This window comes from Falco biarmicus, chromosome 20 (genome assembly GCF_023638135.1).
Source record: "Falco biarmicus isolate bFalBia1 chromosome 20, bFalBia1.pri, whole genome shotgun sequence".
NCBI classification, from domain to species: domain Eukaryota; kingdom Metazoa; phylum Chordata; class Aves; order Falconiformes; family Falconidae; genus Falco; species Falco biarmicus.
Genome location: NC_079307.1, coordinates 4,169,890 through 4,197,201, shown reverse-complemented (window position 1 = coordinate 4,197,201; position 27,312 = coordinate 4,169,890). Strand labels below are relative to the sequence as shown.

Below are 27,312 nucleotides of genomic sequence, written 5' to 3'. Positions count from 1 at the left end.
AACAAAGAAAATACCATTTTGATAACTTAAAATGGCAAGTAGTGATCAGTTACTGAAATACAATTCAGTGTTACTTACAAACACAATACACTGAAACGTGCACTCCCAATAAACCACATTTGTTGCTTAAGTCCAGATAGGGAGCCCAGTCACTGTAAAAATATCAAGTTTACGGACTGAAGTGCATGCGAACTGACAATACCCTCAACATATATATGATCATATTTCATGAGGCTGCGCTTCACCCCAAGCGCATTTTCAAAGACAAAATTCAAGAAAATCCAATACGGAGTTTGTAAAAGGCAAGGATGTAACTTGCTACATGCATGTGTTATACTTTCTGCCACATTTCAGACTCTGAACGTGCCCACAGGCAGAACTTTACAGGTCTCAAGCTGCCCTGACTTTGGCTGCAAAAGTGACTTTTCACACCAACGCATATATTCGGCACAAATATGCCCACAGAGGAAGTTCCACCGCTACAGGCATCACTGATGTCAGTAAGTGTTCCCAGGCTGAAAGTCTTTTGAAGGCAACAGTGCTAGAAGAATCTATGGATAATGACGACCATCAAGAAAGAACGAATGCAAAGAAAATTTTCATGCAGGAATGTCAACTAAGGTTGGCATAATAGATATGGTAAAAGAAGTCTGGGTAAAAATTTGTCTCACAAGAACTTGTGTCCCTGCTTATTCAACAACTTTGCTTCTAACTTCTGTCACATGAATCTCATAGTAAAACTAGATTCTTCACAAAAATTTCTGTGGGTTTGGGGTTTTTTTGTGGGTTTTTTTTTTTAAAAACATATCCACAGTGATACTAGTAATTAGATTAAATTAGGTTATTAGATTACTTTAACCTCTCTTCCACTTGGCATACAACTAAACAACTCATTTTTCTCCCTTCCAAGCCACATGTTCTCTATTTATTTTTTTAGCAGCAACATCACATATTCTCAAAGTTAAGAACTTGAATCCATCAACTCAAATTTTTGTCATCTATAGTGAATTCACTGGATCATCGACAAAATTTTAGGCACTTTTGCATTGTGTAGTTAAGGCATAAGTCACAAGTGGGATATTCCTGTTCAGAACCCACAAGCAATACGGCTGTTATACCTGTATACAGACAAATCAGGATGCAAGCTGAACTCATTACAGGTCTTAAACATACAGGAATGTAGAGCTTATGTGCCAAAAGCTCATAAGTTTATATGATGGGGAGGATAAAGTAAGCCACTTCACCAATCAACCATACCAAAATTTTCCATTATCTAGACTGAGAGAATGATAGGGAGAGATAATCACAAAGAGGCAATGTGAAAAAAATGTGGTGCACTTTCACTTATAAAAAGGACTGAAACTCTGTAGAGTTGTGAAGCCAGTTTCAGATGAAGTTTACAACCTAAGACCCAGCAGCTGGTATAGTCTTACTGCTGTCTTGCTGGCTAAGGGCTTCTATCTTCAGCGATTACCATCAAACTTGAGAGGAAGGCTGGTACAAAAAGCAGATACAGTGTTTCCTGAAGTTCTCCACTACAATGAATGTTATCCGACTGTTTAATATCAAGTACATAAATGACATCTAAACTAATGACACTGCCAGGTATAAGGGTATTATTATAGGTGTCAAGCAGTGTAGCGCTGCAGAACGCAAAACTTACTGGAAGTGAACAGGAAAAGGTAAAAGACCAATCTAACATCCTTTTGCAGTACATCACTGCCACAAAATCTTGTGAAACCTTCAAGAGGAATTGACTAGTTCCCTACGATGCATACTTAAATACCTACTTCCCTTAAACACTGAAATGCTGATGATAAACAAAGTAATTTGTTCGGAAACAGTGTTTTAGCATCTAATTTTTGCATGCAGGGTATAAGCAAAAAGCAACCTTGTGGAGTTAAGTGACACCTTCAATTATATGTGACTTACAGTACTGCCTCTAACAAGAGCTGACTAAGGCTCAATTTCAGTGAAGGGAAAGCCACCCAGTGTATCAAAACTCAAACAGAAAAATCTGACTGCCATTAAAAGAATTACATGCCTAAAAAAGCCTCTGCAAGAATATGTGGGAAAAACACTACCAAAAATTTCCCTCCGTTTTGAAGAGGCTGCCAAGGATTAGAAGGTCTAGCTAAGGATGGATGGTCAGGCAATGGACTTATCCAATTGATTCTGATGCCTCAACTGCTGCTTCCTTGGAGCCTGTGAACATTGTACAATGAACCATATCAACAAATAGAGTCAACACATTCATCCCCTGAATAAAACTAGTTTCACTATGCAGCATGAATAGGTTCTAAATATGCTCTTCAGACACAGCTGAGCTGTGCTATGGATAGCAAAATCTTTCCTTCAACAAATTGTTTCTTACACAGCAGGTTTAAAGCCTTAATAAAAACACGGTCAGCTCTTATGAGGAAGCCACGTTAAGGAAGCACAGAAGTCAGAGTATACATTTCTTTTAGTCATCAGTAACAGAAAAGAGTTTGGCTGTTACCCCTTGAAAACATCCAGCTCTAGAAGAAGCAAACCCACTGTGTTACAGTACTTAAACTTCATTATTAGGAAAATTTCCCCACAGCAGAAGCAAGTACTGCAAAACACTCATTCCCACCGTCTCTATAAAATGTATCCCAGTAAGTGACTTGAAAAGATACCTCAAACCGTTAACAGAAAGACCAAAACTGCTGTGATTTTATTATCAAATGAACTTGTTTACCAAGCAGACCAAAATGAGCGAAGATAAGCATTTAAACAAAGCTACACAACTAGGAACTGCTGCCTCTGGAGCAAACTTGGCTGTTTTATAACACAGCAGCAACAAAACCAGTTGCGTTTTGCTTCTCTACGTGTGCACTTGCAGCGTTGTGACAACGTCAAAAGGAATGTTCCCAGCCCTGGGAACAGCCGCCCCTCAGCGAGCTACGCTGCCTTCCACAGGGACAAGCAATGTGGAACGAAATTGAGCAAAAAGCAGCAAATATTTCTGATTAGGTGGATAGCAACAAACACAAGCAACCCAGGTTTTTAAACTACCATCCAAACTCACCCAAGCTGCCTGGCTTATGCTTTGTTCTCACAGAAGCAAGCCTTTTACGGAGACATTTTTGGGTTTTTAGAAACACCAATAAAGCATTTCAAGCTTAGCCTGAAGATTCTAAGAGACTGGCCTGTGAAGAACTCTAAAACTGACTTCACTGATTTTCATTTCCCAAACTCAAGAGGAAAAAATCATCAAAAAGTTGTGTCCCCCCCCTATCATTGCTCCCCCCCACAGTTTTGAAGAAAGAATCTGTTATCTACTAATTCGAGAAAAAAAAATCTCATACAGATTTTCTAGGTCTGGAACTGTCTTTTACCTCAAGATGCCGCAGCTTGCTTAACTGATCTCTGGATTTAAAAGTATTTCTCTTCAGCACCGCTTCACTAGCCTGGCACAAATAAAGGAACTGGGTAACTAGCGTAGAAAGGCAGTGAAACTACACACGGAGTACAGTCACAGGCACAGCGTTTAGATAACCTGAGAAACACAGCAAGAACCGTGAGCTTTTTTTAATACTGCAGTCAGGGAACTTGGTTGGATTAGTAGAATTAAGGAAGAATAATTCAGTAAAAACAAGATACCTTAGCAAATGCACTCATTTAACAATACACAGTATTTCTTAGGAAGGGCAGAGGGTGCTTCTGAATAGAGGACACAAACCTATAAAATCTGTTGGAATGAGTCCAGAGGAGGGCCACGAAGACGGTCAGAGGCTGAAAGAGTGGGGATTGTTCAGCCTGGAGAAGAGAAGGTTCTGAGGAGACCTTATAGCACCTTCCAGTACCCAAAGGGGACCCCAGGAAAGCTGGAGAGGGGCTTCTTACAGGGGCATCTAGCGATAGGACAAGGGGGAATGGCTTTCAAGCGAAAGAGGGTAGATTTTGATTTGATATTAGGAAGAAATTCTTTACCGTGAGGCACTGGAACATGCTGCCCAGCGCTGCTGTGGGTACCCAATCCCTGAAAGTGTTCAAGGCCAGGCTGGACCGGTCATGGAGCAACCTGGTCTACTGGAAGGTGTCCCTGCCCATGGCAGGTGCATTGGGACTGGATGATCATTAAAGGTCCCTTCCAACCCAAACCATTCTACGATTCTATGAAAACTGTGGCCCCTCAAGGCAGACTCAGCAGCTACTGTGTCCTCCAACACACCCCAAACCCCCCCCCCCCCTCAGCTTCCCTTCCACCCATCCCACCCTCTCGGCTCATTACTTTCCCTGTTTTGCTCATCTCCAGCTCTACCCACGGAAAAGCTCGTGCCAGCCTGTTTGCTGCAGCCATTGATACGGCACCCCATTTCTTATTCTGGAAGAAAGTCCCCAGCACAGACACTACCTACCTACTTGCCTCAGACAGGGGACAGTGCCACACAGTTCCAGGCCTGACAAGCCCCCAGGTGCTACTGTGCCAGGTAACAGATTTCCCCTTCCAGCTCAGACCCCTTCAGTACAGTTTGAAGAGCCATAGTTCTTTTCTTCCTTTAAGAGCTAAACAGCTAACTTATTTAGTGAAATCACATCTCCTTTCATTTTAAGCTAACAGCAAAAGAAAACCTACTCAAACTTCTCTTATCTCCTGCTCAATTTGTATTTAGCCTCTCTTCTACCAACAATGAAGGTGACCTACAATGGCATTTCTCTGTATCAGTTTTAGGAACTGAATGGCATCAGCACACTGTTCAGAGAAGCTTTATCTCAAAGCTTGTCTTCCTCCTCCCTATCTTACTACATGTACCGTAACATTCTTCTGCTACATCCCTTATATCTCATCCCAAGCAGCCCACCACTGCACCACCTATTCTTCAAATACCATCCACAGCAATGAACTCAAGTGGTCTGCATTATCTACTGCCCAGACCACATCTGCAAGAACCAATTCATAATCTCATCCTTTTCTGTAAAAAATACAAGTTGTTTTCAACAGCCAACACATTGTATGTTTTCTTACACCAAGCGCTGCTTCATTTGCTAAAGACAGCGATAAGATAAGCAAGCATGATAAATTAACAGCAGTTCCTCCACTTGAACCAATCCATGCACTTCACTAGGTTCAAGCCACTGCAAGGAAATTGCTGTTTTGCTTTCTGTGCTATTCATCACTGCAGGCTTGCAGGCTCACAAGACATCCGGTAACATGTTTGGCTTCCAAAGACATATTTAACCTCTATTCCATAGATAAACGCGTAAACATAATCTAATTCAGCTGAAGGTGAATATCCTGCTGCACAGTGATGAAAAAGGCTGTTCTATGTCCATGCTACATGTGACCACATGCAACTGTGGGAGGAACAGTTAGTACTGACAAAAATTAGAACTTCAAGTGAAACAAGGTGAAAGACAGGAATACGTCAGGCAGCTTGTGGAGAACATTATTGGGGAAATATCTGCACAAGAATCAACTTGCATTCAAAATTCATCAGTCACATCCGAAAACAGAGATGCACGAATGCTTTGACAACACCAACTAATTACACAGACTAATAAATCAGGTTGTGAAGGCACTGTACGCACACAGATACAGCACACATTTCTGAATCAGATAATCTATTAAACATGCACACAAGTATTTTTATTTGCACCTGTAATTTCATTTACTTGGACCAGCAAACTGATAACATTTTCAACACCTTCCACTCATTTAGCCCTTCTCTACACTAGTTTCACCAGCACTGTGTTTGCCCGGCAATTTGCTACCACTGCTAAAAAGATTTTTAATTCAGATATGTTCTCCTAAGTGTGCATTAAGTACAACTGAAGCCTAACCGAAATTGGAAAGGCTTTTCACAGCCAAATCCTTCCTCCTGTACAAATCAGACTGAACAACTAACTCTTTAAGACTTTAAAAATTAAGCCGACACCTAAGAGCTTTCGCATGCCCCTGCCTACAAGCAAAACCATGAAGTCAGTCTACATCTAAGACAAGTTACTTTAACCTGTGACAAATACCACAGTAGCCCTGGCTTTTCCGTCAGTGATGATATGGTGGAGAGGGTACCTAGCCAAGCTGTGGAAGTATTGCCCCACCAAAACAATCTCACTGCAATTCAAAATGCCAAGGTAATCAAAGCTTTTTTTCAGGCCAGCCTTCTCCTCTGAAGAGACCAGGTTATGAGGCCAAACACAGGTTGACATTCACACCTGTATCACATGCACAAGAACCAAGATGTGCATTCTTACAAGTTGTATCTGCAAGAAACTTATTTCCAGGAGGATCACGTTTCCATGCTCCAGCTACCTTTCCCACATTAGCACTCACGCTTGCCCTCAATGTTTGCAAGAAAGCCACTGGCACTTCTCAAAAGACTTTTTTCTTTATCCCAGTCTCTCTCTGTAGAAGGTGATCAAAGCTCATCACAAGCACAGCAAGGCGCAACTATAAACCATGTCTTTTGTTGAGCCAGCCAACACAAAGTGATTTCTTGGCATGAACATAATTTAATATGTCTTTAAAAAAAGTCATCTACTCTGCCTGCTTTAGCATTTACTGCAGGAGATTCAGGCACTGCATGGATAAACAATGCAGCGAAAAGAGAAAGGAAAGTTGAAATGCATAAGCCTGCAGGGCAATTGGATGAGGTATGCCCATCGGCCCTGTTTGCTCTGCTCCCAGAGGGGGAAAAAAGGTGGCAAGGTGACACTCCCCAAGGACTGCAGGCAACTTCGGTGATGCTCTTACTCTGCACTACTTTTAGGACCCTGAACCAACATTATAAAATACGATGCACATTTTTGACTCCAACATGTCAAGCCTAGCCTCAGTTCTCAGGGATGAACAGTAATAACATCAGAGAATCAATCAAAATCCCAGGAAAAATGTTAGAACATTTTTATTTTATGCCCACTTCTGGATACCTATGCTCACTTACTGGGTCATTCTATAAATAACACTAGCATTCGCCAACAACTCACCAAGTTTTCGGAAAACAATGGATTTACCAACACACCTAGCCAGGCTAGTAAATGAATTGCCATACGGCATCACACCATCAGGCCAAAAGGTCTGGTGTCCTGCCCCCAGCAATAGCCATTTCCTGGCATTTTACAAGGTGGAGGAGGGAAGAGTCTTAATGACCCCCGAGTGCAATGCCCTTACGCTGGGACTGGGAGATGCCTTTCCCGTTCCCGCACCACAGGCTTCTGTTGTTTAACATCACATTTCATACTCCCTGTCTTCACGTAACCAGGTGCATTTACTGCAGAGGGTTTTATCCAGACTTCCATGTTTTTTACCAGGCTCCCAGTTTTAAGGGAGAAGCTTTGTGCTGTGCTTGGTAGCGTGTCCCTGTTCATTCACAAAAGAATAATGTGAACTGCCACAAAGCAGATGCTCAGCCTCACCACCCAGCACCCGCATGCCAGGCTCTATCGCAGGCCGAGGCTCACCCTCAGTGGAGCAAATCCTAGGTTGCTCCCTCACGCAGTTACTCGCAGGTCAGACCTAGTGCCGACACCACCAAGATGCACCTGCAGCCCCCCACCAGGCCCCACCCGTACCCAGCCTCTCCCCCCACCCAGCACCACCAGTATCCACCCCAGAGTCTGCAAGGATACGACGGTACAAATCCCAGCGCCTCTTCAGCAGGTCTGCATCCTCCGTCCCAAATTTTCCCCATCCTTCTCCAGCCGGCTCCCCCCCAGCCCTACACACAGCTCATCCCCTGCAGAGCTGCCCTTCTCCCCACCTTTGCAGCCCACCCCACCTCTTCACTAGCCCCCCCAGAGCCTCACACGCCATCCTGCACCCACACAGCTCTCACCCCCCAAAAAAACGTTTCCCCCCAGCCACACCCCGAGCCATACCGCTCCCTCCCGCGGCCAGCCCCCCAAAACCCAGGCTCTGCCCCCGCCCCCCCCGGGCTCCCTCTGCGCCCAGAGCTCCCCCACCGCCCCACACCGTTGGGTCCAGCCCTACCTCAGCCCCGCACAGCCCGATCCCTCACTGCCCTAACCCCCCCCGAAGCGCTTCAGCCCGGGACCCCCGGCCCCACCTCACCCCACGGGGCCCGCCCCCGCCCCACAGCCCTCCCTGCCGCCCGGGGCGGCCCGACGCCCCCGCCGGGCCCACCTTGTCCATGAGCTTCCAGCACTTCTCCACCATCTTCTTGTCCACGGCGCCGGGCTGGTGCGGGCCGAGGTGGTGGTGGTGCGGCTGGAAGGCGTCCTTCATGAGCCCGATCAGCCCGCCGGGGCCCTTCTTCAGCGGCGCCGACATGAGGGCGGCGCGGGGGCGGGGGGGCGGCCGTCAGCGCACCCACACCCGCGCCCGGCCCGTCGCCCCCGTCCGGCACCGGGCCGCGGCCCTGCAGGGCAACCGGGCGTGGGGGCGCTCCCGCGGGCCGAGCCGGGCCGGGCCGGGCAGGCGGCGACAGCGGGAGCCGCGGGCGGTGGCGGCGGCAGCGGCGGGGGCGCCCGGCTCCAGCGCGGCTCCACCCTCCGCCCCGGCCACGCCGCTCGCCGATTGGTGGGCAGCCCCCCCCCCGCGCGCCAGGGACTTCCCCCTCCGCCGGGGAGGAGCCGGCGCCGATTGGCGGGCGCCAGCGCCCCGCGGGGGGAGAGGGCCGAGCGACGGGCCCGCCCGCCAGGCCCCGCCCCGCTGCTGTGAGGCATGCGCGTTGCGCGGCGAGGGCGGCGCGGCGGCCATGTTTGGTGCGGGCGGGCGGGGCGCGGTCGCCATGGGAACGGGCGAGGGCCACACCGCCGGCGGGACAGAGCCGAGCCCGCGGCTGCCTTCCCGGGGGCCGCCTCGCCCGTTTCGGAGGTTGCAAAACAGCGTCGCTTCCCCTTTCCAGCAGCCGGCTTCCCTTTTCCGCCAACGGCCCCGCGTCCAGCCCCAACACGGGGGCGCGGCCCCGGGCGCCGGGCGGGCAAAACGTCCTGAGGCGGCTTCGCTCGGCCCGGTGGCGGGAGGGCGGGAGCCAGCCCCGGCCTGCTGGGGGGCACGGCCGGCCGCGGGGCGCGGAACCGGCCAGGGGCAGAGCTGGGAGCGGTTGGAAGGCACCAGCCCTTGGCTTTGGGGTGGCCTCCTCCATGGCTTTGGGGCGGCCTCCCCGGGTGAAGGCCGCTGCCCGTTACCGGCAGCCCAGCCCCAGCAGCTCCCCTGGGTGGAAGCACACGTGGACTAGGCCAGTGGAGGGTGGACAGAACAACAGGGAGAGAAAAGGAGATGAGGGAGTGCGTCAGCAGAGTTCACAACACCAAACTTTCAAAATTCCCATGGGCTGGAAAGTAAGTTCAGTCCTGTTTCTTACAGATCCTCTTTTCAGCTCCTTTCCCAGGCAGAAGAGCACTTCCCTTGTGAGCAAACAGCCGTGGCTGGTACAGCACAGCGTCAGTCTCACAACACAGGCTTCAAGGAGGAAAGAAGACAAAAAAAACCCCCAGAAAATACAGCAGCTTGGCCAGCCTGACTCTAGGCTCAGGCCTGGAGGTTGGACAGCACAGCCCCAGCCTCTGGGGAGCTGGGGTCCAGACTGGAGGTGAACCCCACGACAGAGCTCACCCTTTTGCTTCCCTGCGGCACTCATGCACCCACTCTCGCACTGGAGCTGGGACCCCAGGGGTGCCAGCTGTGCAACACCGCTGCTCTGGTACACTACCTGCCACAGGAGGGACGTGCCATGCTGTTGCTGCTTCTTCTCAGCCCCTGTTAGCCAGGGCATGGCCGGAGGGCTCTGTGCTCAGGCTGTGGTGCTGCCTACATGGAGGCTGTACATGCCATTCCTCTCCTCCCATCCCTGCCCTGGCAGCACGCACATGTCGTACATCAGCCTGCTTGTATCACAGCAAAGCGCTGCAGCCCTCACCACCCTGGCTCCAGTGCCGCTTTCTTCCACGAGTCTCTGCCCAGGACCAGGGCTGTCTGTCGGTTGGTGGTTTGAGATGAGTTCCTGCATAGCACATGGCTTGCTGAGGTGTCAGATGAGCAGGACAGCGGGAAGCAGCATGCAGCACTGGATACAGCAAGGGAGCCCTGCATAGATTGGTTATAAAACTCTCTGTCTTGATTTTACTGCCTTTGGTAAAGCTTGGTAAATATTTCTGGGACAGGCAACTCCTTGTCTGGCTTTAATTACCTGGGCAAATTTTCCTAAGGATTATATTGACCTCAAATATGTCAACATTTATTGAGGCCGTGTTCCTGAGGCTTTTCCCATTAGATGCTAATGGATTCTGGCTAATAGTCAAGCCGGATTGACCACCGGAGGGTGCCCTGGCCAGCTCCGGGATACCACAAATACCTGGGGAGAGGGCTGGGGAGGGTTACACCAGCTTTGTGGAGCCAAATATAAAAATCACCATGGCCCCAATCCAAAGAGATCAGGGAACATGCTTGAGCAATTGCATTCCTAACTATCTGCTTCTCTGGGCATGATTCACTCCAAGTTACAGCTGTATTTACGTGTGAGACTTCAAGCAAAGGTTGCTTTCGCTTGGGACTGTTCCCTCCCCACGGGAAAGAGGAGTTCAGCATCCCTCTGCAGGGTTCCCGTTTGCTTCTGTCCCTTGGGCCCCTGCCGGGGCCATGCTCAGCACTACGGTTGCTCACACCACTGTGCCAGAAAGCCAAGTCATGCTGATTGTTTTGAAATCGCTTCCCTCCAGCCTGGCGTCTGGCAGCTGAGAGTGCGTCTGGGTGCCTGGGTGCCTCTGGCCACCCGTGTGTGTGTCTCGTGGCTGGGAGTGAGAGCAGTGTCTACATCCCCTCCTGGTCATGCCACCCAAGGCTGGGCATAAGTGGGTGATCCCCTTCCCTTCTGTGTGCCCCACGCTGCCTGTCAGCCCACACACACACACTGGTGCCCCTCTGATTGCTCAGCTCTGGGTGGCTAGGCAGTGGTTTCAGATGCACACGCGTATGTATGCATGAGGTGCACGCCAGCTGCTGTGCCTGCACACCTACACAGGGCAACAGCCCCCACTGTCACCCGTGGCCCAGGTCTGGTTCCCCTGGCTCTCCCCTCGCAGCCTGCCACCCTGCCAGCTCCTCCGGCAGGACCGTGTGTGCTGGGCGTCCCTGGGTTGCCCTGGCAGCGGCTAGCCCTGCAGCCTCCCCACGCACCAGCTCCCTGCTCCTGCTGCCCCTGCTGCACAAGGTCCTGCTGCAGAACTGCAGTGCACTCGGGAATCTCCTGCTCATTCCCAGGTGTTTGGGGTTAATTGCGTCCTGAGCAGAAGCAGCAGTTGGACATCCTCTCCCTTCCTTCTCTCATTTTATAAAGACGATCCAAATCCAGCTACAGTCCCCAGAGGTGCTCAGCCGCTGCAAGGCGGAGGCGGGTTTTGGGCCAGATAACAACCTGCCTTCGTTGCAGAGTTGCTGCAACAGCAGGGGTTAGCTCGAAGGCAGCTGCTGCATCCTGAGGGACTGAGGTCCGTGCTAGCAGCCAGGACAGGTGCTGGCAGGACAGCTACCCTGGTGGAGGCACGGCAGCTCCATGTGTCTGGGTCTCGCTTCCCGGGGAAGGAGAGACCTTATTCCTCCACGTGCCGGGAAGAGCCCCCTGCCTCCCCTTTTTTCTCCCCACAAAGCCGTGTGTGATCACCGCTTGCTGAGAAGGAGCACTGGTATCACTTTGCAGGAGGATACCTCTGAAAAGCAAAGGGAAACAGAGAAAAGGAGTGAAGCAGCGGCAGCTTCCCGGCCCCAGCAAGGGCAGGCATTGTTGGGGCTGCCAGAAGTGGGAGCTGGGAGCACTGGGGCGAAGGATTGTGCTGGGGCCACATGGCACAGCCTGGCTGTGGCTCTTGCATCTCCCCCAGCCCTGCTCGCCCTGTGCCAGGGCAGCAGCACAGTTGTGCCTGATGAGATACAGGAGGTAGGGGGGGTCCAGGGCCCTGCCCCAAGGACCCTGCACCCCACTGCACCCTCCAGCCTGGCAGGATCCTGGGGGAGGCCAAAGAATGCTTCTCTGCCAGGCCCCAGCCATTCGTACATGCCTCTGGAAGTGCAAGCATGTGCCAGACTGGAAAAGTATTTGGAGTGGGGTTTTGGATGAGGTCGCCAAGCCTCTATGCACCATGACTACTGCCCCACCTTCACTGCAAAATCCCAGCCCTCAGTCCCAAATGAGCATGCATCTCTCCAGGGCAGCCGCTTCAAGTAAAACCGGCTGCACCTCGACTCTCTGTCTGACAGATGTCTGCACAAATACTGCCCTGGTGCTGGCGTTGGAGCTGGAGGTGTGTCCCAGCCAAGTTTTCCTGGGGCAAACATGCCAAGGCAAGCTTCCCCTGGGCCATTTGACAGCCCTGGGTGTCCCTGGGCCAAGCCCCTTTACAGAGCTGCTCCTGACTCTGCCCCTTCCTTCTTCCCTCTGGCTGCAGAAAGCCAAGCTGGTACAGGAAAGCAGCACTGGAGGTTGACAGGCCAGAAGAGCACCTGGATAAGGTCAGGAGGAGCCAGGGGCTGGGGTAAGGGATGCCTGCTGCCCTGCTTGTACTTCCTAGGGCCCAGCCCTTCCCCGTGGCAAGTCACACCAGAAGATGACACACGGCCTCCCTTGCACATGGGCTCCGGCCACAGGGGCTGCCTGTGCTGTCCTAAAGGTCCCTGGTGTGTGGGGCAGCAGCTGCTGCAGGGAGAGCAGAGAAAGAGAGGAGCAATGATGAAAGGTGGGAGGGAACAGGGATGCTGTGGTGCCCCCCCCCCCCGGGAAATGCTTCCCCAGCACCGTGCTGGGCTGAAGCGAAGGGGAGGTTTCGTGCTCTGCGATTCACCCTGGTTCAAGCAGGACTTGGGGCCAGGCGTGGGCTGAGGAGATGGCCACATCGCCCTGGCTTTGGGAGCAGAGAAACACTGCGGGGCAAAGGTACCGAGGAGGTACTGGGCAGGGAGTAGGCACCCAGAACGGTTTGGATGGTGCCCTTTGTCTGCCTGTGCTCAGGCCAGGGTCATGGTGTGGGTCACCTGTCTGGAAGCACGCTGTCCCCGCAGCAGTCCTGGGCACCTCTGGCTCACAGCTCCCTGGGGGACCATGACCTGGCAGGCTGAGAACGATGTGGACCTGGAGCAGGCATGGGAAGACAAGCGAGACGTTCATGAAGGTGAGGGCAGAGGTGGGAAGGGGCGGTGGGACAGATGCAGGGACCCCACGTCTTGGTGCTGCTGGGGGAAGCCAGCGCACTTACCCCACCTGTCAGCCCCAGCACCCCCCCAGGCCAGTCCTGCCTCCTCCCGTGCTGCCAGCGTGCGAAGGCTCTGGGCACGGGCTCCTTGCACCCCAGGTGCCTGTACTTGGCACAGGCAGAGGAGATCACAGAGGCAGAGACTTCCCCGCCTGCAGAAGTCGTTGCCTCGCCATTTCTGTTAGTGCTCAAGAAGGGGCTGATTTTAGCAGAGGTTTGTGGTCTTTGCCACATGCAAAACTCCGCGCTCATTTTCACTCTCCCACACTCAACAGAGAGGTAAAACTTTCCCTCCAGGGCTCCCTTCTGCCCCCACCACCGGCATTGTCACAGCCCTGCCAGGCAGGTACGCGCATGGCTGCTTCTGATGCTTCACCCCGTGAGGAGAGCCCTCAGATCAGGCTCCTGGTCACAGGTGCTGGGATCGGAGCACAGGGACCGCCTGCTTGTCCCTCCTGTAGTCATGACGTTTGTCCCCTTCCCCCTTCCCTGGCTCCCAGAAATGACTTGGCAGTACCAGGAGCTGCAGAAGCAGGTAGCAGCCCACAGCCAGCGCTTGGAGGCGAAGGTGAAGAGCCTGCAGGAGCAGCTTGGTGTGGCACGTCTGCCCCTTGCCAGCGGGTGGGCACAGGGTTCTCCCCAAGACAGCAAAGTGTACTTGGGGGAGCGAGGGGAGGTAGGAGCCATTCACTCTGTGCTGTCAGTACGGCAGCAGCTGAAGGCAAAGTCTGACCCTGTTCGCAGTGCACCCCCAGTCTTGGGAGGTGCTGCCTGCAGAGGGGATGCGGTGATCCCACTCGTCCCCAAGTCCTCTGCCACCCTGGGGATGAGGGTGACTAGGCAGGGCCTGTGCCAGCCACTGCCTGCAGCCCCCCATGCATTGGTCATGCAGCGTCAGGCTCCTGTGCCCATGTGCTTGGTGTCCCCTACCTCTGTCCTGACAGCCGCCAGGCTCCGGGAGAGCCAGCAGACCCAGGAGATGCCACCTAGGCATTAGCGCAGAGGGACAGGACCATTGCCAGCTGCAGGGCAGGCTGGATGCCGTGGACATGGAGTATGAGATCCTCCACATGAGTGGCGATGTGGCTGTGGCTGGCTCCCCCAGCAGCAAGGTCCCCCCTCCTCACTATCCTCTTTCCCACCAAGGTAGCCTGGACCTTGTGCTGGCCAAGATGGCAGAGGCCAGCCAGCACTGGGAAGAAGTAGGAACAGCCGTTGCCATAGAGTACAAGGAGCTCCTGAAGGAGTTCGGTCTCAGCCCCCTGGAGATACAGTGCCCTGGGGCTCCCAGGACAGGCCAGGCTCTCAGCCCCTACCTCCCTGTCAGCACACCTGGAGAGCTTCCCACATCCACTTCCCAGCGCCCCAGCTACCCGCGCTGGGTAAGAGAAGGCGGGTCCTGTCTGCCCCTGGGATGCCCTGCTGTGTCACAGTCCTCTCCATAATGTTACCCACGGGAATAGCGGTGTGGATTTGTCCTTTAATTACACCCCAAGTGGGTGCCGCAGGAACAGTACTGTGATGGGTGGCAGACATTCATCGTCCCCAGGTTCCACAGGGAGGATGAGAGGAGGAGCACGAGAAAGATGTCCATGCGGGGGGAGACGTGTGCCAACAGGCTGAGAGGTGGGAAGTTCCTCCACTGCCCCATCAGCCACCACTGCTCCCTGTCCCCTTCACACAGTGGCCCAAAGGCCAGCCCTGGGCTGAGCCAGGCCTCAGGGTTCCCAGTCCGCTGGGTCATGGTGTGGAGGGCAGTGCCTTGGCTCTCCTGGGAGCTCCCAGAGTCTGGAGCTGGGCAAGAGCTTCGGTACCATGTCCCCAGACAGATACCCCTGGGGGCAGCTGGGCAGGCAAAGACACAGGTCTCTCTTCAGGTTGCAAGAAGCCGCCACCACAGTTAATAAAAGCTTGGAGCCAGCCTTGGCCGGTGGAGATGAGTCTGGGAGGTGTGATGCTGCAAACCCCATCGCGGGCATGGAGGCGCAGCAGCTGTGCGTGCCACGGCGGTGCTGAGCAGCCCTGTGCTGGCCGGGGAGCTGGGCAGGGGACACCAACGGGCTGGATGTGGCCTGGATTGAGGCGCTGGGGGGCAAGCCTGCCCGGAGGCAGGTGGTCCTGGGCTGCTAGAACGCCTGGTGCAGCCTCCTCTGCTCCTCCCGGCGCGGACTCTGTGGGGACACAGCAGGGGCGTTGTGGGCAGCACGCATCTACCCACCCCACCACGCTCCACCCTTGCCCCACGGGCAGGTTGGAGGGGTCTTTCTGACCGACCCCTGTGGCCAGGGGACCACACTGACCCCTCCTGCCAGTGTCACAGGTGCCAGGGAAATATGAGGACAGGCAGGGCAGGAGGGTGCTAGGGCTCAGAGCAGCGCTGGGTGGTGAGCAGCATTGCCATGGGGCCTGGCAGGAGGGGTTACCTGTGTGATCCCTATACTGTTGGCAGCAGCCACCAGCCAGGAGCCAGGTCCCTTTGGTCCCACCTCAATGTGACAGAGTCCAGGAGAGCCACGGGGAGAGGGCAGGGAGGGCGTGCGGGAGCCTGAGGCAGGGTCAGTGTCCTCAAAGGACAGCAGAGGGGACAGTCCAATCTGGAAGAGCAGAAAAGGGATGGCTGCACTGCTCCTGGTGCTCCACAGCAAGCCAGGTCCCCTGGGGAGGACCTCACTGTGCAGGCTTGGGAGCAAGACACCCATTCCATCATCCATCATCCTCACAGCACTCCAGGGCTCCCCAACCAGGGCAGGACCACGCTGGGTCCCCCAAACCTACCGCGTGGTAGAACTCATCACCAGCAGGGTCGATGACCAGCAGTGTCACCTGGTCGTCATGGGCACGGATCCTGAGCACTGTCTGCTGGTGGTCCAGCCCCTCGATGCTCTCACCATTCACAGCCAGGAGTCGGTCCCCTTCCTTCATCCCTGCCTGCTCAGCCGGCAGCCCTGCATCCACATCCCACAGGAACTGGCCTGCCATAGCGGGGCAAAGAGAGGGCAGGCAGATGCTCACAGAGGCATCCAGCCAGAGGCACTGCCGACCCCCGTGTGCGTGTGGGGACAGGGTCCTGCTGCGGGCACAGGGTGTGCAGCTATTCCCAACCCTCAGCCATGCCTTGCTCAGGTACGGACCGCTCCCCGCAGCCCCCCTCACCTGTGGCCCCTGAGCTGCAGTCATCCTCCTTGAGCAGGAACCCGTAGCCCGCCGGACCCTTCACCATGTGCAGCTCTCGGACCTTGAAGGGGAGCCAGGAGGTGTCTGCCAAAGCAGCTGTGACCCGCAAGCCCCGCAGGCGGTAAAACTCCTCCACAGCACTGGATGCCACCAGCAGCGTCACCTTGGTGCCGCTCTGCTTCAGCTGGATGGGAGACACGGGGTGCTCGGCCACGTTGCTGGCCCCAGTCCCCCACCCACCCGCACTTGCAGCACGCACCTTTCTGGTGAGCTGTGCATGCGAGTAGCTCCTCACACTGGCCCCGTTCAGCTCCAGGAGCCAGGAGCCTGGTGGCACCCCTGCCCTCTCTGCTGGCCCATCCTGCTGCACTGCCAGCTGGAAGGTGCCCTTCGTGCCTGCAGGGAGGAGAGGAGGCAGTCCGGGCGAGCGGGATGCTGCGCTGGGGAGGCTCATGGTGCTGGCATCCCCCTGCCCACTTTACCTTCTGGACCCGACACACTGAAGCCAAAACCGCTTTTGTCCCGTGTGATGTGGCAGAGGCGCGGGCGGATGTCAGCTGGCAGCATCTGGGACAGGTCCCTGCCCAGGGCTTTGGCTGCTTCATAGGAGTCTCCATCCAGCACAGCTAGTAGGACTTGATTCCCGCTGGATTTGATCTTCTGCACCACCTGGAGAGACCCAGGCTGTGAACCCTGGGCAGGGCACCCCCTCCAACCACAGCGTGTGGGATCAGGGCCCCAGGGAGCAGCGAGGTCCTGGACCCTCTGTGCCCTTGGCCAGGGAGGACCCGGGCATCCCTGGGATACTCCCAGCTTACCCTGTGGTGTTCCATGTGATCCACGAAGTGGCCGTTGACCTGGAGGAGCCGGTCCCCATCCTGCAGCCCCCTGCGCTGGGCCAGACCCCCGACCTCGACCTGTCGGATGACATGGCCCCGGCAGCCCAGCTCCTCGTTGAGGCAGAAGCCGAAGGTCTCCGTGCTGCCCTTGCTCAGGAGGTAGAAGCGGGGCTCCCCCTTGCCCTCACCATCTGCGTGGGGGCACAGCCTGTGAGCAGGGCCCTGCAGGGACCCTAGCACGAGTTCTTTAACTCCATCCTGGGCTGGGGTCTCTCCATCCCTGCTGCCTTATGTGTCCAGCTCCCCAGTGTGCGAGGGCTCAGGACCCCAGCAATGCCCAGCTGCCAGAACGTCATGCAGACACAGGGACACCCTGGGGAGATAAGGGTATTTACCCGTGTCCTCGGTCAGCGTCAGGGCAGGGTTGTCGATCCCGTCTTTGGGATTAAATTCAAATTTTCTGAAACGATAAAGGGCAGAAGAGGCGATGTCAGCACAGCACCATGGCCTTCCCACCACCCTCCCCAGCCTCGCCATGGGGAGCCCCGTTCCCCCCAGAAAGGGCCAGCGGGGACCACAGCTCCTGTGCCTCCTCTTCCCTGGGGAAAGCCAGGAGGAGATTTCCCTCTCGGACTGTGCCCCACATCCCACCCGAGCCAACAGCTCAGGAAAGACCTTCCTGGGGCAGGCAGCAGGGACTGGCAGCTGTGACCCACACCACCTCAGCTGAGGATGTGCCCCAGTACATCCCAGCTGTGGGGCCATGAGCCCCGGGAAGCCCCCAGCCAGGGAAGGGGGGCTCAGCACTTACATGATAGACTTCTTGTCACCCTCGAGCCCTGCAGAGGGAGAGGAGAGGTCAGTGCAGGAGGTGGCGGGCCAGGAGCAGACACCCTGCGCTCATGCACTAGGGGCTTGTCCATTTGCAGGCTGAGCATGCCATGCCAGCGGAGATGCTTGCCGAGTCCGCGCAGCCCCCCCAGCCCCTCTGTCCCCCAGCTACAGCCTGCGTCCAGGCACAGCTTGGCTCTTGACCCCATCACCAGTGTCCTCTTGGGTTTCAAAGCAGCAGGACATCTGCTTGGGTCCAATGGGCACCTGCTGCCCAGCCCAGCAGGGTCCTGCAACACCAGGGGCAAAGCAGGGCCAGGCAGCATTATGCAGATGGTGGGTAGTCCTGGGGGTTTACAGGGCTTTTGAGTGAGGGATGGGAAGGGTCACCAGGGCCCCAGAGAGCTGGCTGGAGCCAGGAGATGGAGCCAGAGACCTTCCCCTGTGCACCTTCCCATAAAACCCCTCCCCACCTCTTCCAGCACAAGGACGCCCAAACCCAAGGAGAGGAGATTCCCACCAAGTGCCCCCACAATTTCCATCTGCATTTTCCTGGACGCCTCCAGCTCCTTTCTGTGGCCTGCCTGGGCTCTGACGTTGCCTTGCTCCACGCAGAAGCAGGGCCCGGAGACGTGCATTTGGGGAAGGGTCTCCGCAGGACGAAGCCCCGCTGCCCTGGCACATACCTTTTGTTTGCTTCATGGCTGCAGGGAATGCAAGAGGGAGCAAGGTACAGGGTGAAGTGGCAGGGAAGCCAGTGTCCCCGCCTCTTCCAAGACGCCCCAGGTTTAATGGTTAAACAGCCCCGACGTCTCCCCTGCTCTCCCAACCCCAGGGCACTGCCAGCCCTCACCCAGCAGAGCTGGGAGCAGGGACCAGCAGCCTGGGACACCCAGCTTGGGAAGAGATCCTGGTGGCCCAGCTTCCAGCTGCTCCCAAGGGCAGCCCACAGTAGGGAAGACCAGCTGTTTTGGCATGGGCTGGAGCAGAAGTGGGCTGCCCCATCCTAGTCCCATGAGATGGGGAAGGGCCAGGGCCCCCCACTCCAGCTGCTGGAGGGATGGCTGCACCAGCAGCTCCACATTCCTCCCCCAGGAAGGGCCCGGAGAGGAGACTGAGTCACAGCACTAGTGTGCTTCAGTGGAAACAAAGCGGTGCACTTTAATGCTACCAAAGGTTTCACAAACAACCCTGAGTCCTGCCCCTCTGCCACTGCTGGGGCTCGTGGCTGGGCCAGCTGTGGCCAGGGTGCAGGATCTGGGTCTCTACAAGCCCAGAAGAACAAGTCCCATTTGCTCCTGGCCTGGTCTCCGTACAGTTCTCCCACACTTCAGCCTTGCCCGCAGACGATGGCTGAGCCCCACATACCCAGCACCTTTGGCAGCCTTGGTAGCACCCGACCACTAGGCATCTCCACGTGGATAAGGACGCAGGAGATGCGCTGCTGGGGCACGCTCCGGTGCTTCCCCGCCAGCAGCACTGCTCCCTCCCTGGCTGGGCGGATGGGCAGCAGGCTAGAGGGTCCCGTGCTGCAGTTGCCCCAGCATCTTCTTGACCTCGCTCTCGACCCGCAGGAACTTGGCTTTCCTCCAGGGGTTGGCAGTCTGTCTCCGACTGCTCTCCAGGTCCTGCAGGATGAGGGCAAGGTGCTGCCGAACCCGCTCACGGTCCCAGAACGGCAGGTTCCTCTGCACCACGTTCAGGATATTGGGCCAGTAGTCAGAGACGTCGGTGCCTGCTGTAAGGAAGACCAGTGCCCTGACGCCATCCCGGTCCATGCGCAGGCTGTGAAGCGCCCGCTTGCCATCCTCACTGATGTCGTTGAAGTACAGACTGTGGGTTGGGAGAAAAGGAACGGGAGACACCGTGAGGGCCAGGGGGCAGGACGGCGAGGCAGAGAGGAGCTCCCTGCTCCCTGCCACAGGGAGGGACGCTGGGCTGGAGGCATCGCCTGCAAGAGGGAAAAGCTGGGACAGAGTGAACTCACTGCACTTTGTCCAGCGTTGCGTGCTTTTTGGCCACCTCTACCACGTGCAGGGCAGATGTGTCTGTCAGGGAGTTGTAGCCCAGGTTGAGCTCCTGGAGATGCTGGTTCTCAGCCAGGTGCTGAGCAATGACCTCGGCACCCTGGTCCCCCAGGGCAGTGTGCAGCAGGGACAAATGGGTCAGCGAGCGGTTGCCTGCCAGCGCCTCAGCCAGGTATTGTGCCCCCTGCTCCCCCAAGGGGTTATTTGCCAGCCTGCGGACAGAGGAGCTCAAGGCAATGCCAAGGCTGGGCAGGGGGCCCAGGGCCAGGGCATGTGGTGGGCAGCAGAGACGGTTTCATGCAAGGACAGAGGCAGTACTCACCGCAGGTTGCTCACCACACACTTGTCATGCAGGAGCAGGTCACGGATCTCCTTGCAGGCATCAGAGCCCAGGCTGTTGAGCTGCAGGCTGAGGCAGAGCAAGACAGTGGGGTGGCAGGACCGAAACGGCTGTTACCCGTAGGGCTGGCAACCTTGTTCTCTTGGCCCTCCCCATCACCACCACCCCCCCCCCCCCGGCTCCCCAGAGAAGGCCACACAAGGCTCCGTCCCCAAAAGGGAGCACACCGAAACCGCCCCGGAGCTTGGGTAGCATCCGCCAGCAGAGCCAGCGCCAGCAGCAGCAAGGGAGGGGAAGGCGTGCAGGGTCCACAGGGGGCTGAGTGAAGGTCTGAGGAGGGATGAGGACCCCACCAGGACCTCCTGAGCATCTGGAGGAAGGAAGTGCCGCACAGCCCCGCTGCACAGCCGAGTCCATCTCTGCCGAGCACGGCTCGCCACCCGCTGGGCGGCCGGGAGGCTGCAGCCACCGCCGGCCTGGAACCGAGCCCACCCCCCCGCGCAGCCCCCGCTCCCACCCTTGGGCTGCGTATCCCCCAGCTCGGAGCAGCGGGTGATGCAGAGCCCGGTGCTGAGAGCCGCCCGGAGTCCTGCGGGCAGGGGCGGGGGGACCGCAAACCGCAGCGCGATGCCCGAGGAGGCTGCTCAGGGAGCGTTGCACGTTGGAAGCTGTAGTCCCCTAGGTCTGCACTGAGGATGAACAAGGGCTGCGTCTCCTCCCCTACCTTAGCCGTGCTGGGGCTCCCAGTGTAGCCCCGCGATGGGCAGAGGTGAGGGAGAGCCCTTTTTTCGAGCACTGCTCGAGGGCAGAAGAAGGTGGTACTCACTGGAGAGCTTTGCATCGCAGCAGGACTGGGAACAGGGTCCTCAGGCTGCTCGTGTCAAGGTTGCAGGAGGTCAGGTTCAGCTCCTCCACCTCATGGCACGTGGTGCCCATGACAGATGCCAGGATAGAGCACTTGAGAGGGGTCATCTTGACGGATGAGAGGTTGACAGTCCGGAGGGAGCGGACGGCCTCAGCTGTGAAGCGCTCGTTCTGAAACTCGTGCAGGAAGAAGAGGTAGTCCATCAGCTCGGAGGGGGGCAGGCCCTTGCGGCTGTTCCTGATGACTGTCTTCTTCATGGCCTTGGCGATCTCAAAGGCTGCCAGGTTCTTGATGGAGCAGCCCAGCTGCTCAAGGATGGCGCGGTTACGGCGGGACAGTATTCCACCCATGAAAATGGGGAAAAGCTCAAAGACCTCATCATCAGGGGCTTCATCAGGGTGGCGCATGGGGCCCTCCACGCCCAGGATGCTGGAATTGATCTGGTCCAAAACATCGTCATTGTAGTAGTCCTCCTCTTTGAACAGCTCCTCTGCCATGGTGTGGGCAATAGCATCCCGATCCTTACCGCTCAGCCGGGAGAAGTAGCGAGGGAAAATTTTGAGCAGGTTGAAGAGCACTGGTAGGAAGCGCAAGGGCAGCACCTTGGAGATGATACTCAGAACGACAGCGACATCTTCGCTCACCTTCCCAATGATGTCTGACAGCTCCTTCCCCACTCTCTGCGCCAGGGTCTTCTTCTCACCCAGCACCACATACAGGGCTGCCAGGTACTCCTGCATGGCAGGGATGGTGAAGACAAAGGTGTGCTCTTTGCCCGGCTGCACACACGGAGTGAGGAAGAAGCGGAAGACATCGCTGCGGAAAACCTCCAGGAGGTTGAGTTCACTTTCAGTCTTCATCTCCACTTCAAAGCACTGCTGCAGGTCGTCCTCTGAGAAGCAGGTCTTGCGGGACATCACCCCTTTGTAGGCCAGCTTGCCCATCATCTTGGCCACATACTTCATCATGGAGATGTTGGTGGGGTCAGTGCTGTCCAGCACCTCCCCACTGAAGTTGAGCCTCAGGAAGCTGGTGTAGATGCCCGTCAGGGTCTGGCTGGGAGGTACCGTCCTGGTGAAGTAGAGAAAGTGCAGCGTGGTGCACACCAGCCAGCAGTAAGAGGGCAAGAAGCAGGCAGCAGCTATTTGGTTGTGGCGCTCCAAGTTCCTCGACAACATCTCCACCAAGTTTTCCTGCTCGCCTGAGCCGCTAACCACACTGTCCCCTCCACTACAGCCAGGCTGGCTGAGACGCATCTGGAAGTACAGCTTCTGCAGGTTGGTGTCAGAGAAGCCACAGATCTCAGCGTAGCGGCCCACATACTTGCCAGGAATCCGGCGCACAGCTGATGGGCGCGTGGTGACGATGATGCTGGCCTGGAAGCAGAGGGCTAGGTGAGTTTGGAGATGCTCTGTCCGCAGCTTTGATCTAAGCTCAGCAGGGTCCCAAGTGCATAACCCACGTACAGGTGCGCAAGGGTCACACCACCCGGGGGCTGGGGTGCGAGAAGCTGCTGCCTAAAGGGTGCTGGTTCAAATCTGGCCCAGGCAGAGGGGACAGGACTTTCCCCATCCCCTGCTAGACAAGTACCGAGTCTGGAAGGCCACAGCCCAGCAGACCGCCGCCTTTGCCTTCCCAGGCCTCCCTCAAGATCCCACAGAGAAAAACCAGCAACAGCAACACAAGGCCACCTTGGCGAGTCCCTCCAGGAACGGAGGCTGCCTGCTCGCTCACAGCCAGGCTGGACTACGAGCAATCAGCACAACGGCCATGCCTGCCATGCCCTAGGGCTCACCCCAGCCTTCCTCCAGCATGAAGGAGCTGGAGGGAGACACTGACCTCTGGCAGGAGGTATTTTCGCAGCAGATTGACCACGATGGCGGAGGGAGGCACAGGCTCATTGGGGTCACAGCACAGCTCCGTGCCAGCCAGTCGGAAGTCCAAGTTGAGGCGCTCCAGGCCATTGAGGATGAAAAGCACCTTGAGGTTGGAAGCGCCCAGCATCGGCACCACGTCCCGGAGGTGCTGGTACTTCTTGGTTATGAGGCGCCGCAGGGAGATGGGGGCATGACTCTGGGACAAGTCCTCGCAGGAGAACGGGATGACCAGCTCAAAGCGAGGCAGGCGACCATGGCACCAGTCCACCACCATCTTCTTGATGAGGGTGCTCTTCCCCGTGCCCACGGTACCATACAGCACCACATTCTTCACCTGTCGCCCGCAGGCATCCACATCGAAAAGGTTCTGGAGGCTGATAACCTGGCTGCAGGGCTGCTGGAGCTGGTTCTGGATGGTTAAGTCAGGTGAGGGCTTCAGGATCTCCTCCAGGGAGCTCTCCCGGATCACTGGGTCCACATGGACTGCGTCCATCGAGAAGGAAGGGCCAAACTGCCTCTCTTCATTGGGCTGGTGGCTGAACCATGCAGACAGGCTCTTCTGGTGTTTCTTGATGGCATCTGGGAAGAGGAAGTTGCTTGATGAAGCAAGGCTATCTCACTGGCAGGGGACTGGGGAAGTTGCCGGCCCCAAGCCACTGCGGTGAGGCAGCTGCTGAGAAGAGGACAGAACCCAGTTCTTGCTAACCCCACACCACCCGGGACAGCAGCTGCCCCCAGCCCGCTCTGTAGGACCCTCCATCCCCTTCAGTGCAGGGCTGCAAGCTCACCAGAAGAGGCCACGTTCTTCAGCTGGTTCAGGCCACGGCAAGGGGAGCTGGGCTGGACAGAATGCTCCTGGGACCCTCCCTGGAAGCGAGCGCAGCCCCTGCAAGAGGAGGAAGAGTTTCACAAGGAAGGCAGGGGCTGGCAGCTCCAAGCCCTGCCTGGGGCAGGGTAGGCAGGTCTCCAGTGCGTGCCATGGGAAGTGCTGAGCAGAGTCAGCTCACCCCGGCCTTCCCCCACCCCAAGGCAGAGCACAGGGCTGGGGCAAGGGCACAGCTGGGAGCTGAAGGCAGGTCAGCAAGCCACGTGCTGTGCATCCCCAGCAGCCCCATGGCGAGGCGGAGAAGCTGGGCTGAATTCAGAGCAGGCAGGGAGTCGGGTCTGGGTTGTTTTCTAGGTGGAGGCAAAGCAGCGTCTGCCTGCAGAGCCCCAGTGGTCCCACGGCAGCCAGCTCAGCCGCCCAGGTCCCATGGCAAACGGCCACAGGGTGGAATGGGCCAGGCCCCAGCTGCATGGCACTGTACCTGGGATGGGAGATGCTGCTTGCGCAAAGGATCTTCCTGAGGAAGTAGCTGCCTGCAACATCTGGGGTGGAGAAGAACACAGACAGTCAGGGATGGCCCCTTCCAGCCCAGCAGAGCTCACAGCACCCAGCTCAACAGCTTCGCATCTTGCTGGGGTGACCCACAGAGTGCACAGGCTCCACTGTGCAGCTAGGGAGGGATGTCCGCCAGGGACAGGGTTTCCCTGCGGGCAGGGCAGATGCAGGGTCACAGTCCCACAGGCACAGAGCCCAGCTCACCTGGCACCGAAGCAGCACACAGATACACACCCCGGGTTCCCCTGCTCCCCGGCAGGGATCGACGCAGCTGTGCCCAGCTGCCCCAGGGCAGGCAGCTCTGGCATTGCGTGGCACGGAGCATCCTCTGCCTGAAAGAGAGGAGGCAGCCCGTGAGGCAGGCTGGGTGCCTGGACCTGCCGGTGTCCTGCCCCAGCCCAGCTTTGCAGCCTAAGGCCGTACCTACCCCCCCAGCCCAGGGATGCCTGCATCAGGAAGGACCCACTCCCACATCTGATCCCACAAACCCACTGGCCGTGGGCAGGAGTGGGGGGCTGGCCAGCAGGGTGGCTGGAGCAGAGCTGAGCTGGCAGAAGCATTTTCCCCACCCCAGACTCCCCATCCAGCACGCTTCACAGACCTACCTGGGCATCACCTTGGCTGGCTTGCAGCCAGGAGGGCAGCAATGCAGGGTCCTGAGGAGGTACTTGCCCTCCCAGCCAAGCCTGCCTGCCCCCTGCCCCCCCCCCCCCCCAAGACCCACCTCCACCCCCCAGGGCCTCAGCTGGGACCAGCCACCTCTTTCACTGGGGGCACAAGGGGCAGGGGACGCTCTCCTCCCTGTCAGCAGCCAGAAGTCACTAGCCTAGACTCAGCTGTAACAACTATCACAGCCAAGAGAACAAAAGTACCGGGGACAGAGCAGGTGCTTTCTCCCAGGCTTGAGGGCTTGATATTTTAGGGCTTTATATTAGAACAAACCAACTGCCCTCCCCAAAGTGCCATGAAATCCTGTAAAACTAGGAGCTGGGGCTGGGAGAGAGGAGACGGCAGGAAGGGGCTTAGGAAAGGAACTGGGTAAAGATGATCCCAGCTCCACGTGAGTGGTGGCTTCTCCCAGTCCGGCACTGCCGGGACTGCCCGGTGGCACTGGCTGAGCCCTCTCACCAGGTCTGCCCGGACAAGGTGGCTGTGGCACGCAGAGATGCTGAGCACAGCCTCCCCTTGCCTAAAGCCGCCAGTGAGGCTGTGGCCAGCAGTAGCCAGGGCACAAGCTGGCAGGGGGCTGCCAGAGCTCTGCTGGTTCCTCAGGGCTGCACCAGGTCCCGCCTGCCCCAGGGGGAGGTTCGCCAGGCAAAGCGCCCATCTCCGGAATGGACGAGGGGAGCAGGACAGGGTGGCAGCGCTGCTGCCCAGGGCCACGGCACAGCCGAGCTCTGCCCAGCCCTGCCTGCCCGTACAGCCCCGCAGAACCGGCTGCGCCGGCCCTGACTCAGGCTCCTGCCCCAGATCAGCAGGACGATCCTTCGGGAATGCTCACAGCCCCAACAGCCTGAGAAACTGAGGCATGGCGCGGGGAGGGTGGAAGCAAACCCCAGCATGCAACCTCTGCGTTTGGCTTCCTCCAGGAGACGACGAGCAGGGCGACTGCTCGCTCTCCCTTCCCGCAGCCCAGGCTTTTTGCAGTCCCTCATGTTATCCAGATGGAGAAACTGAGGCACGGGGGTGGAGACGGCAGAGCTGACCTTGAACCTGGGTGTCCTGGCCTGGAGACTTCTGCAGCAAGCAAACCCTGATGTGCCCTATGCCCAGCTCCCAGCCCTTTCCTGGCACCCTCTGCCACCCAGGGCATGCCGAGCAGAGGGCCCTGTGCCGCGCGCTTGCCACGTCCCCTTCAGGGACCCCTGGTGCACGCCTGGCCCGCACGCCCTGGCTCTCTGGTTACCGCAGGCTCCCACCTCCCTGCGTCAGTGTCCGGAGGGATCGAGGCCACGGAGCCCACGGCAAGCGAGGCGGACGCTGAGCAAGACGAGAGCGATGGCCGTGTCGAAAGCGACACGTTTACCTCCAGCGGGGATCCTGGCCAGGGAGGCTGAGCCCACGGCTCCCCGTGCTCGTGCTGCAGGCGCTGAGCCCACCAAGGAGAGCCTGCTGGTGCTTAGCCCTGTCCTTCCATCCTCGCCCCAGGAAGACGCTCCTCTCTCCTCTCCGGAGGTGGCTGTTTTGCAGCTGTAACTTCCTGCAACGCCGTCCTGTCCCGTCCTGCCCCGCGCCAGCGTGGAGCGTGGAGAGCCCCCGCTTCGGGGACACGGCACAGGGACCAGCAAGTGCAACAGCAAGGACAAAGACCTGTACCCCCAAACACAGGGACACGCACAGTATGGGGACGGGGCGGGGGGTTTCCTGCATATATCCGCATACCAGCTGTGCTGCAAGGTGCGGGGGTTCCTCTGGACACAATCAGTGGCTCTGCATCCCCAGCTGCGCAACAGGAGCCTGCAAGGATAAATCCTGCTCCACAGTGAAACCCTCCCCGTGCTCAGCTGCTGCCACCGAGCACAGTGCAAGGAGCGGGACAACAGCAGCCCCACAGGGAAAAGAGCCTGGAGGAAGCTGTGCTGGCAGGGCAGCCCAGCACCACCCGGCTCTGCCTGGCTGTGCAACGTGTGCATGGACATGCACACACAGACATACCTACCTACGCTCTCGCTGCTTGCAGATCTGCTCTGGCAACCCAGTAAGGTAGTGCTGAGACCAGAGCCAGCGGCGTCTGCAGGGCTGCGTGCAACCCGCTCGGCCCCTGGGTGCTGCCCCAGGAAGGGCCAGCCCACCCCAGCCAGCCACAGG

General features: G+C 57.1%; 4 protein-coding genes and 1 long non-coding RNA gene across 9 annotated transcripts in view; 2 read left to right on the top strand and 3 right to left on the bottom strand.

The window, feature by feature from the left end:
* The window catches only part of CBL (Cbl proto-oncogene), a 45,331-nt gene extending 36,831 nt beyond the window's left edge, over nucleotides 1–8,500 (bottom strand). The window contains exon 1 of the mRNA XM_056322919.1: nucleotides 8,111–8,500. Coding sequence (XP_056178894.1) covers nucleotides 8,111–8,257 — 147 coding nt within the window. The 5' untranslated portion in view covers nucleotides 8,258–8,500. The remainder of the gene's footprint in view (nucleotides 1–8,110) is intronic.
* A 134-nt stretch (nucleotides 8,501–8,634) lies between these two features.
* On the top strand, nucleotides 8,635–10,089 carry LOC130141761 (uncharacterized). The gene is made up of 2 exons (XR_008819166.1): nucleotides 8,635–8,803; nucleotides 9,309–10,089. It is a non-coding gene; the product is annotated as an uncharacterized LOC130141761 (long non-coding RNA).
* Nucleotides 10,090–12,736: 2,647 nt separating this feature from the next.
* LOC130141760 (coiled-coil domain-containing protein 153-like) lies at nucleotides 12,737–14,615 on the top strand. Its single transcript, XM_056322926.1, is given in 5 exon segments — nucleotides 12,737–13,763; nucleotides 14,115–14,147; nucleotides 14,150–14,185; nucleotides 14,188–14,244; nucleotides 14,317–14,615. Coding segments are annotated over 5 exon segments (651 nt in total). The 5' UTR covers nucleotides 12,737–13,537.
* Nucleotides 14,616–14,630: 15 nt separating this feature from the next.
* NHERF4 (NHERF family PDZ scaffold protein 4) lies at nucleotides 14,631–19,516 on the bottom strand. 4 transcript variants are annotated; one of them, XM_056322924.1, is made up of 11 exons: nucleotides 19,383–19,505; nucleotides 18,535–18,718; nucleotides 17,995–18,022; nucleotides 17,579–17,643; nucleotides 17,163–17,374; nucleotides 16,827–17,013; nucleotides 16,604–16,740; nucleotides 16,324–16,528; nucleotides 15,946–16,142; nucleotides 15,594–15,764; nucleotides 14,631–15,341 (listed from the first exon to the last, which is right to left on the bottom strand). In XM_056322924.1, the coding sequence occupies exons 2-11, from the start codon at nucleotides 18,650–18,652 to the stop codon at nucleotides 15,297–15,299; spliced, it is 1,365 nt and encodes a 454-aa protein (XP_056178899.1). In that variant the 5' UTR covers nucleotides 18,653–18,718; nucleotides 19,383–19,505; the 3' UTR covers nucleotides 14,631–15,296. The 4 variants fall into 4 exon arrangements, with proteins under 4 accessions (XP_056178899.1, XP_056178900.1, XP_056178897.1 ...); XM_056322925.1 differs by lacking the exon at nucleotides 18,535–18,718 and having other exon boundaries at nucleotides 19,383–19,516; XM_056322922.1 differs by lacking the exon at nucleotides 19,383–19,505 and having other exon boundaries at nucleotides 17,579–19,004.
* Nucleotides 19,151–27,208, bottom strand: NLRX1 (NLR family member X1). Of its 2 annotated transcripts, XM_056322918.1 has the most exons (10): nucleotides 27,164–27,208; nucleotides 26,887–26,976; nucleotides 24,709–24,836; nucleotides 24,431–24,491; nucleotides 23,912–24,009; nucleotides 23,086–23,702; nucleotides 21,208–22,622; nucleotides 20,364–20,450; nucleotides 20,002–20,253; nucleotides 19,151–19,847 (listed from the first exon to the last, which is right to left on the bottom strand). In XM_056322918.1, exons 3-10 carry the CDS (start codon nucleotides 24,827–24,829, stop codon nucleotides 19,529–19,531), a joined length of 2,970 nt encoding a protein of 989 aa, XP_056178893.1. In that variant the 5' UTR covers nucleotides 24,830–24,836; nucleotides 26,887–26,976; nucleotides 27,164–27,208; the 3' UTR covers nucleotides 19,151–19,528. The 2 variants fall into 2 exon arrangements, with proteins under 2 accessions (XP_056178893.1, XP_056178892.1); XM_056322917.1 differs by lacking the exons at nucleotides 26,887–26,976; nucleotides 27,164–27,208 and adding an exon at nucleotides 26,531–26,724.
* Between the last annotated feature and the right edge of the window lie 104 nt (nucleotides 27,209–27,312).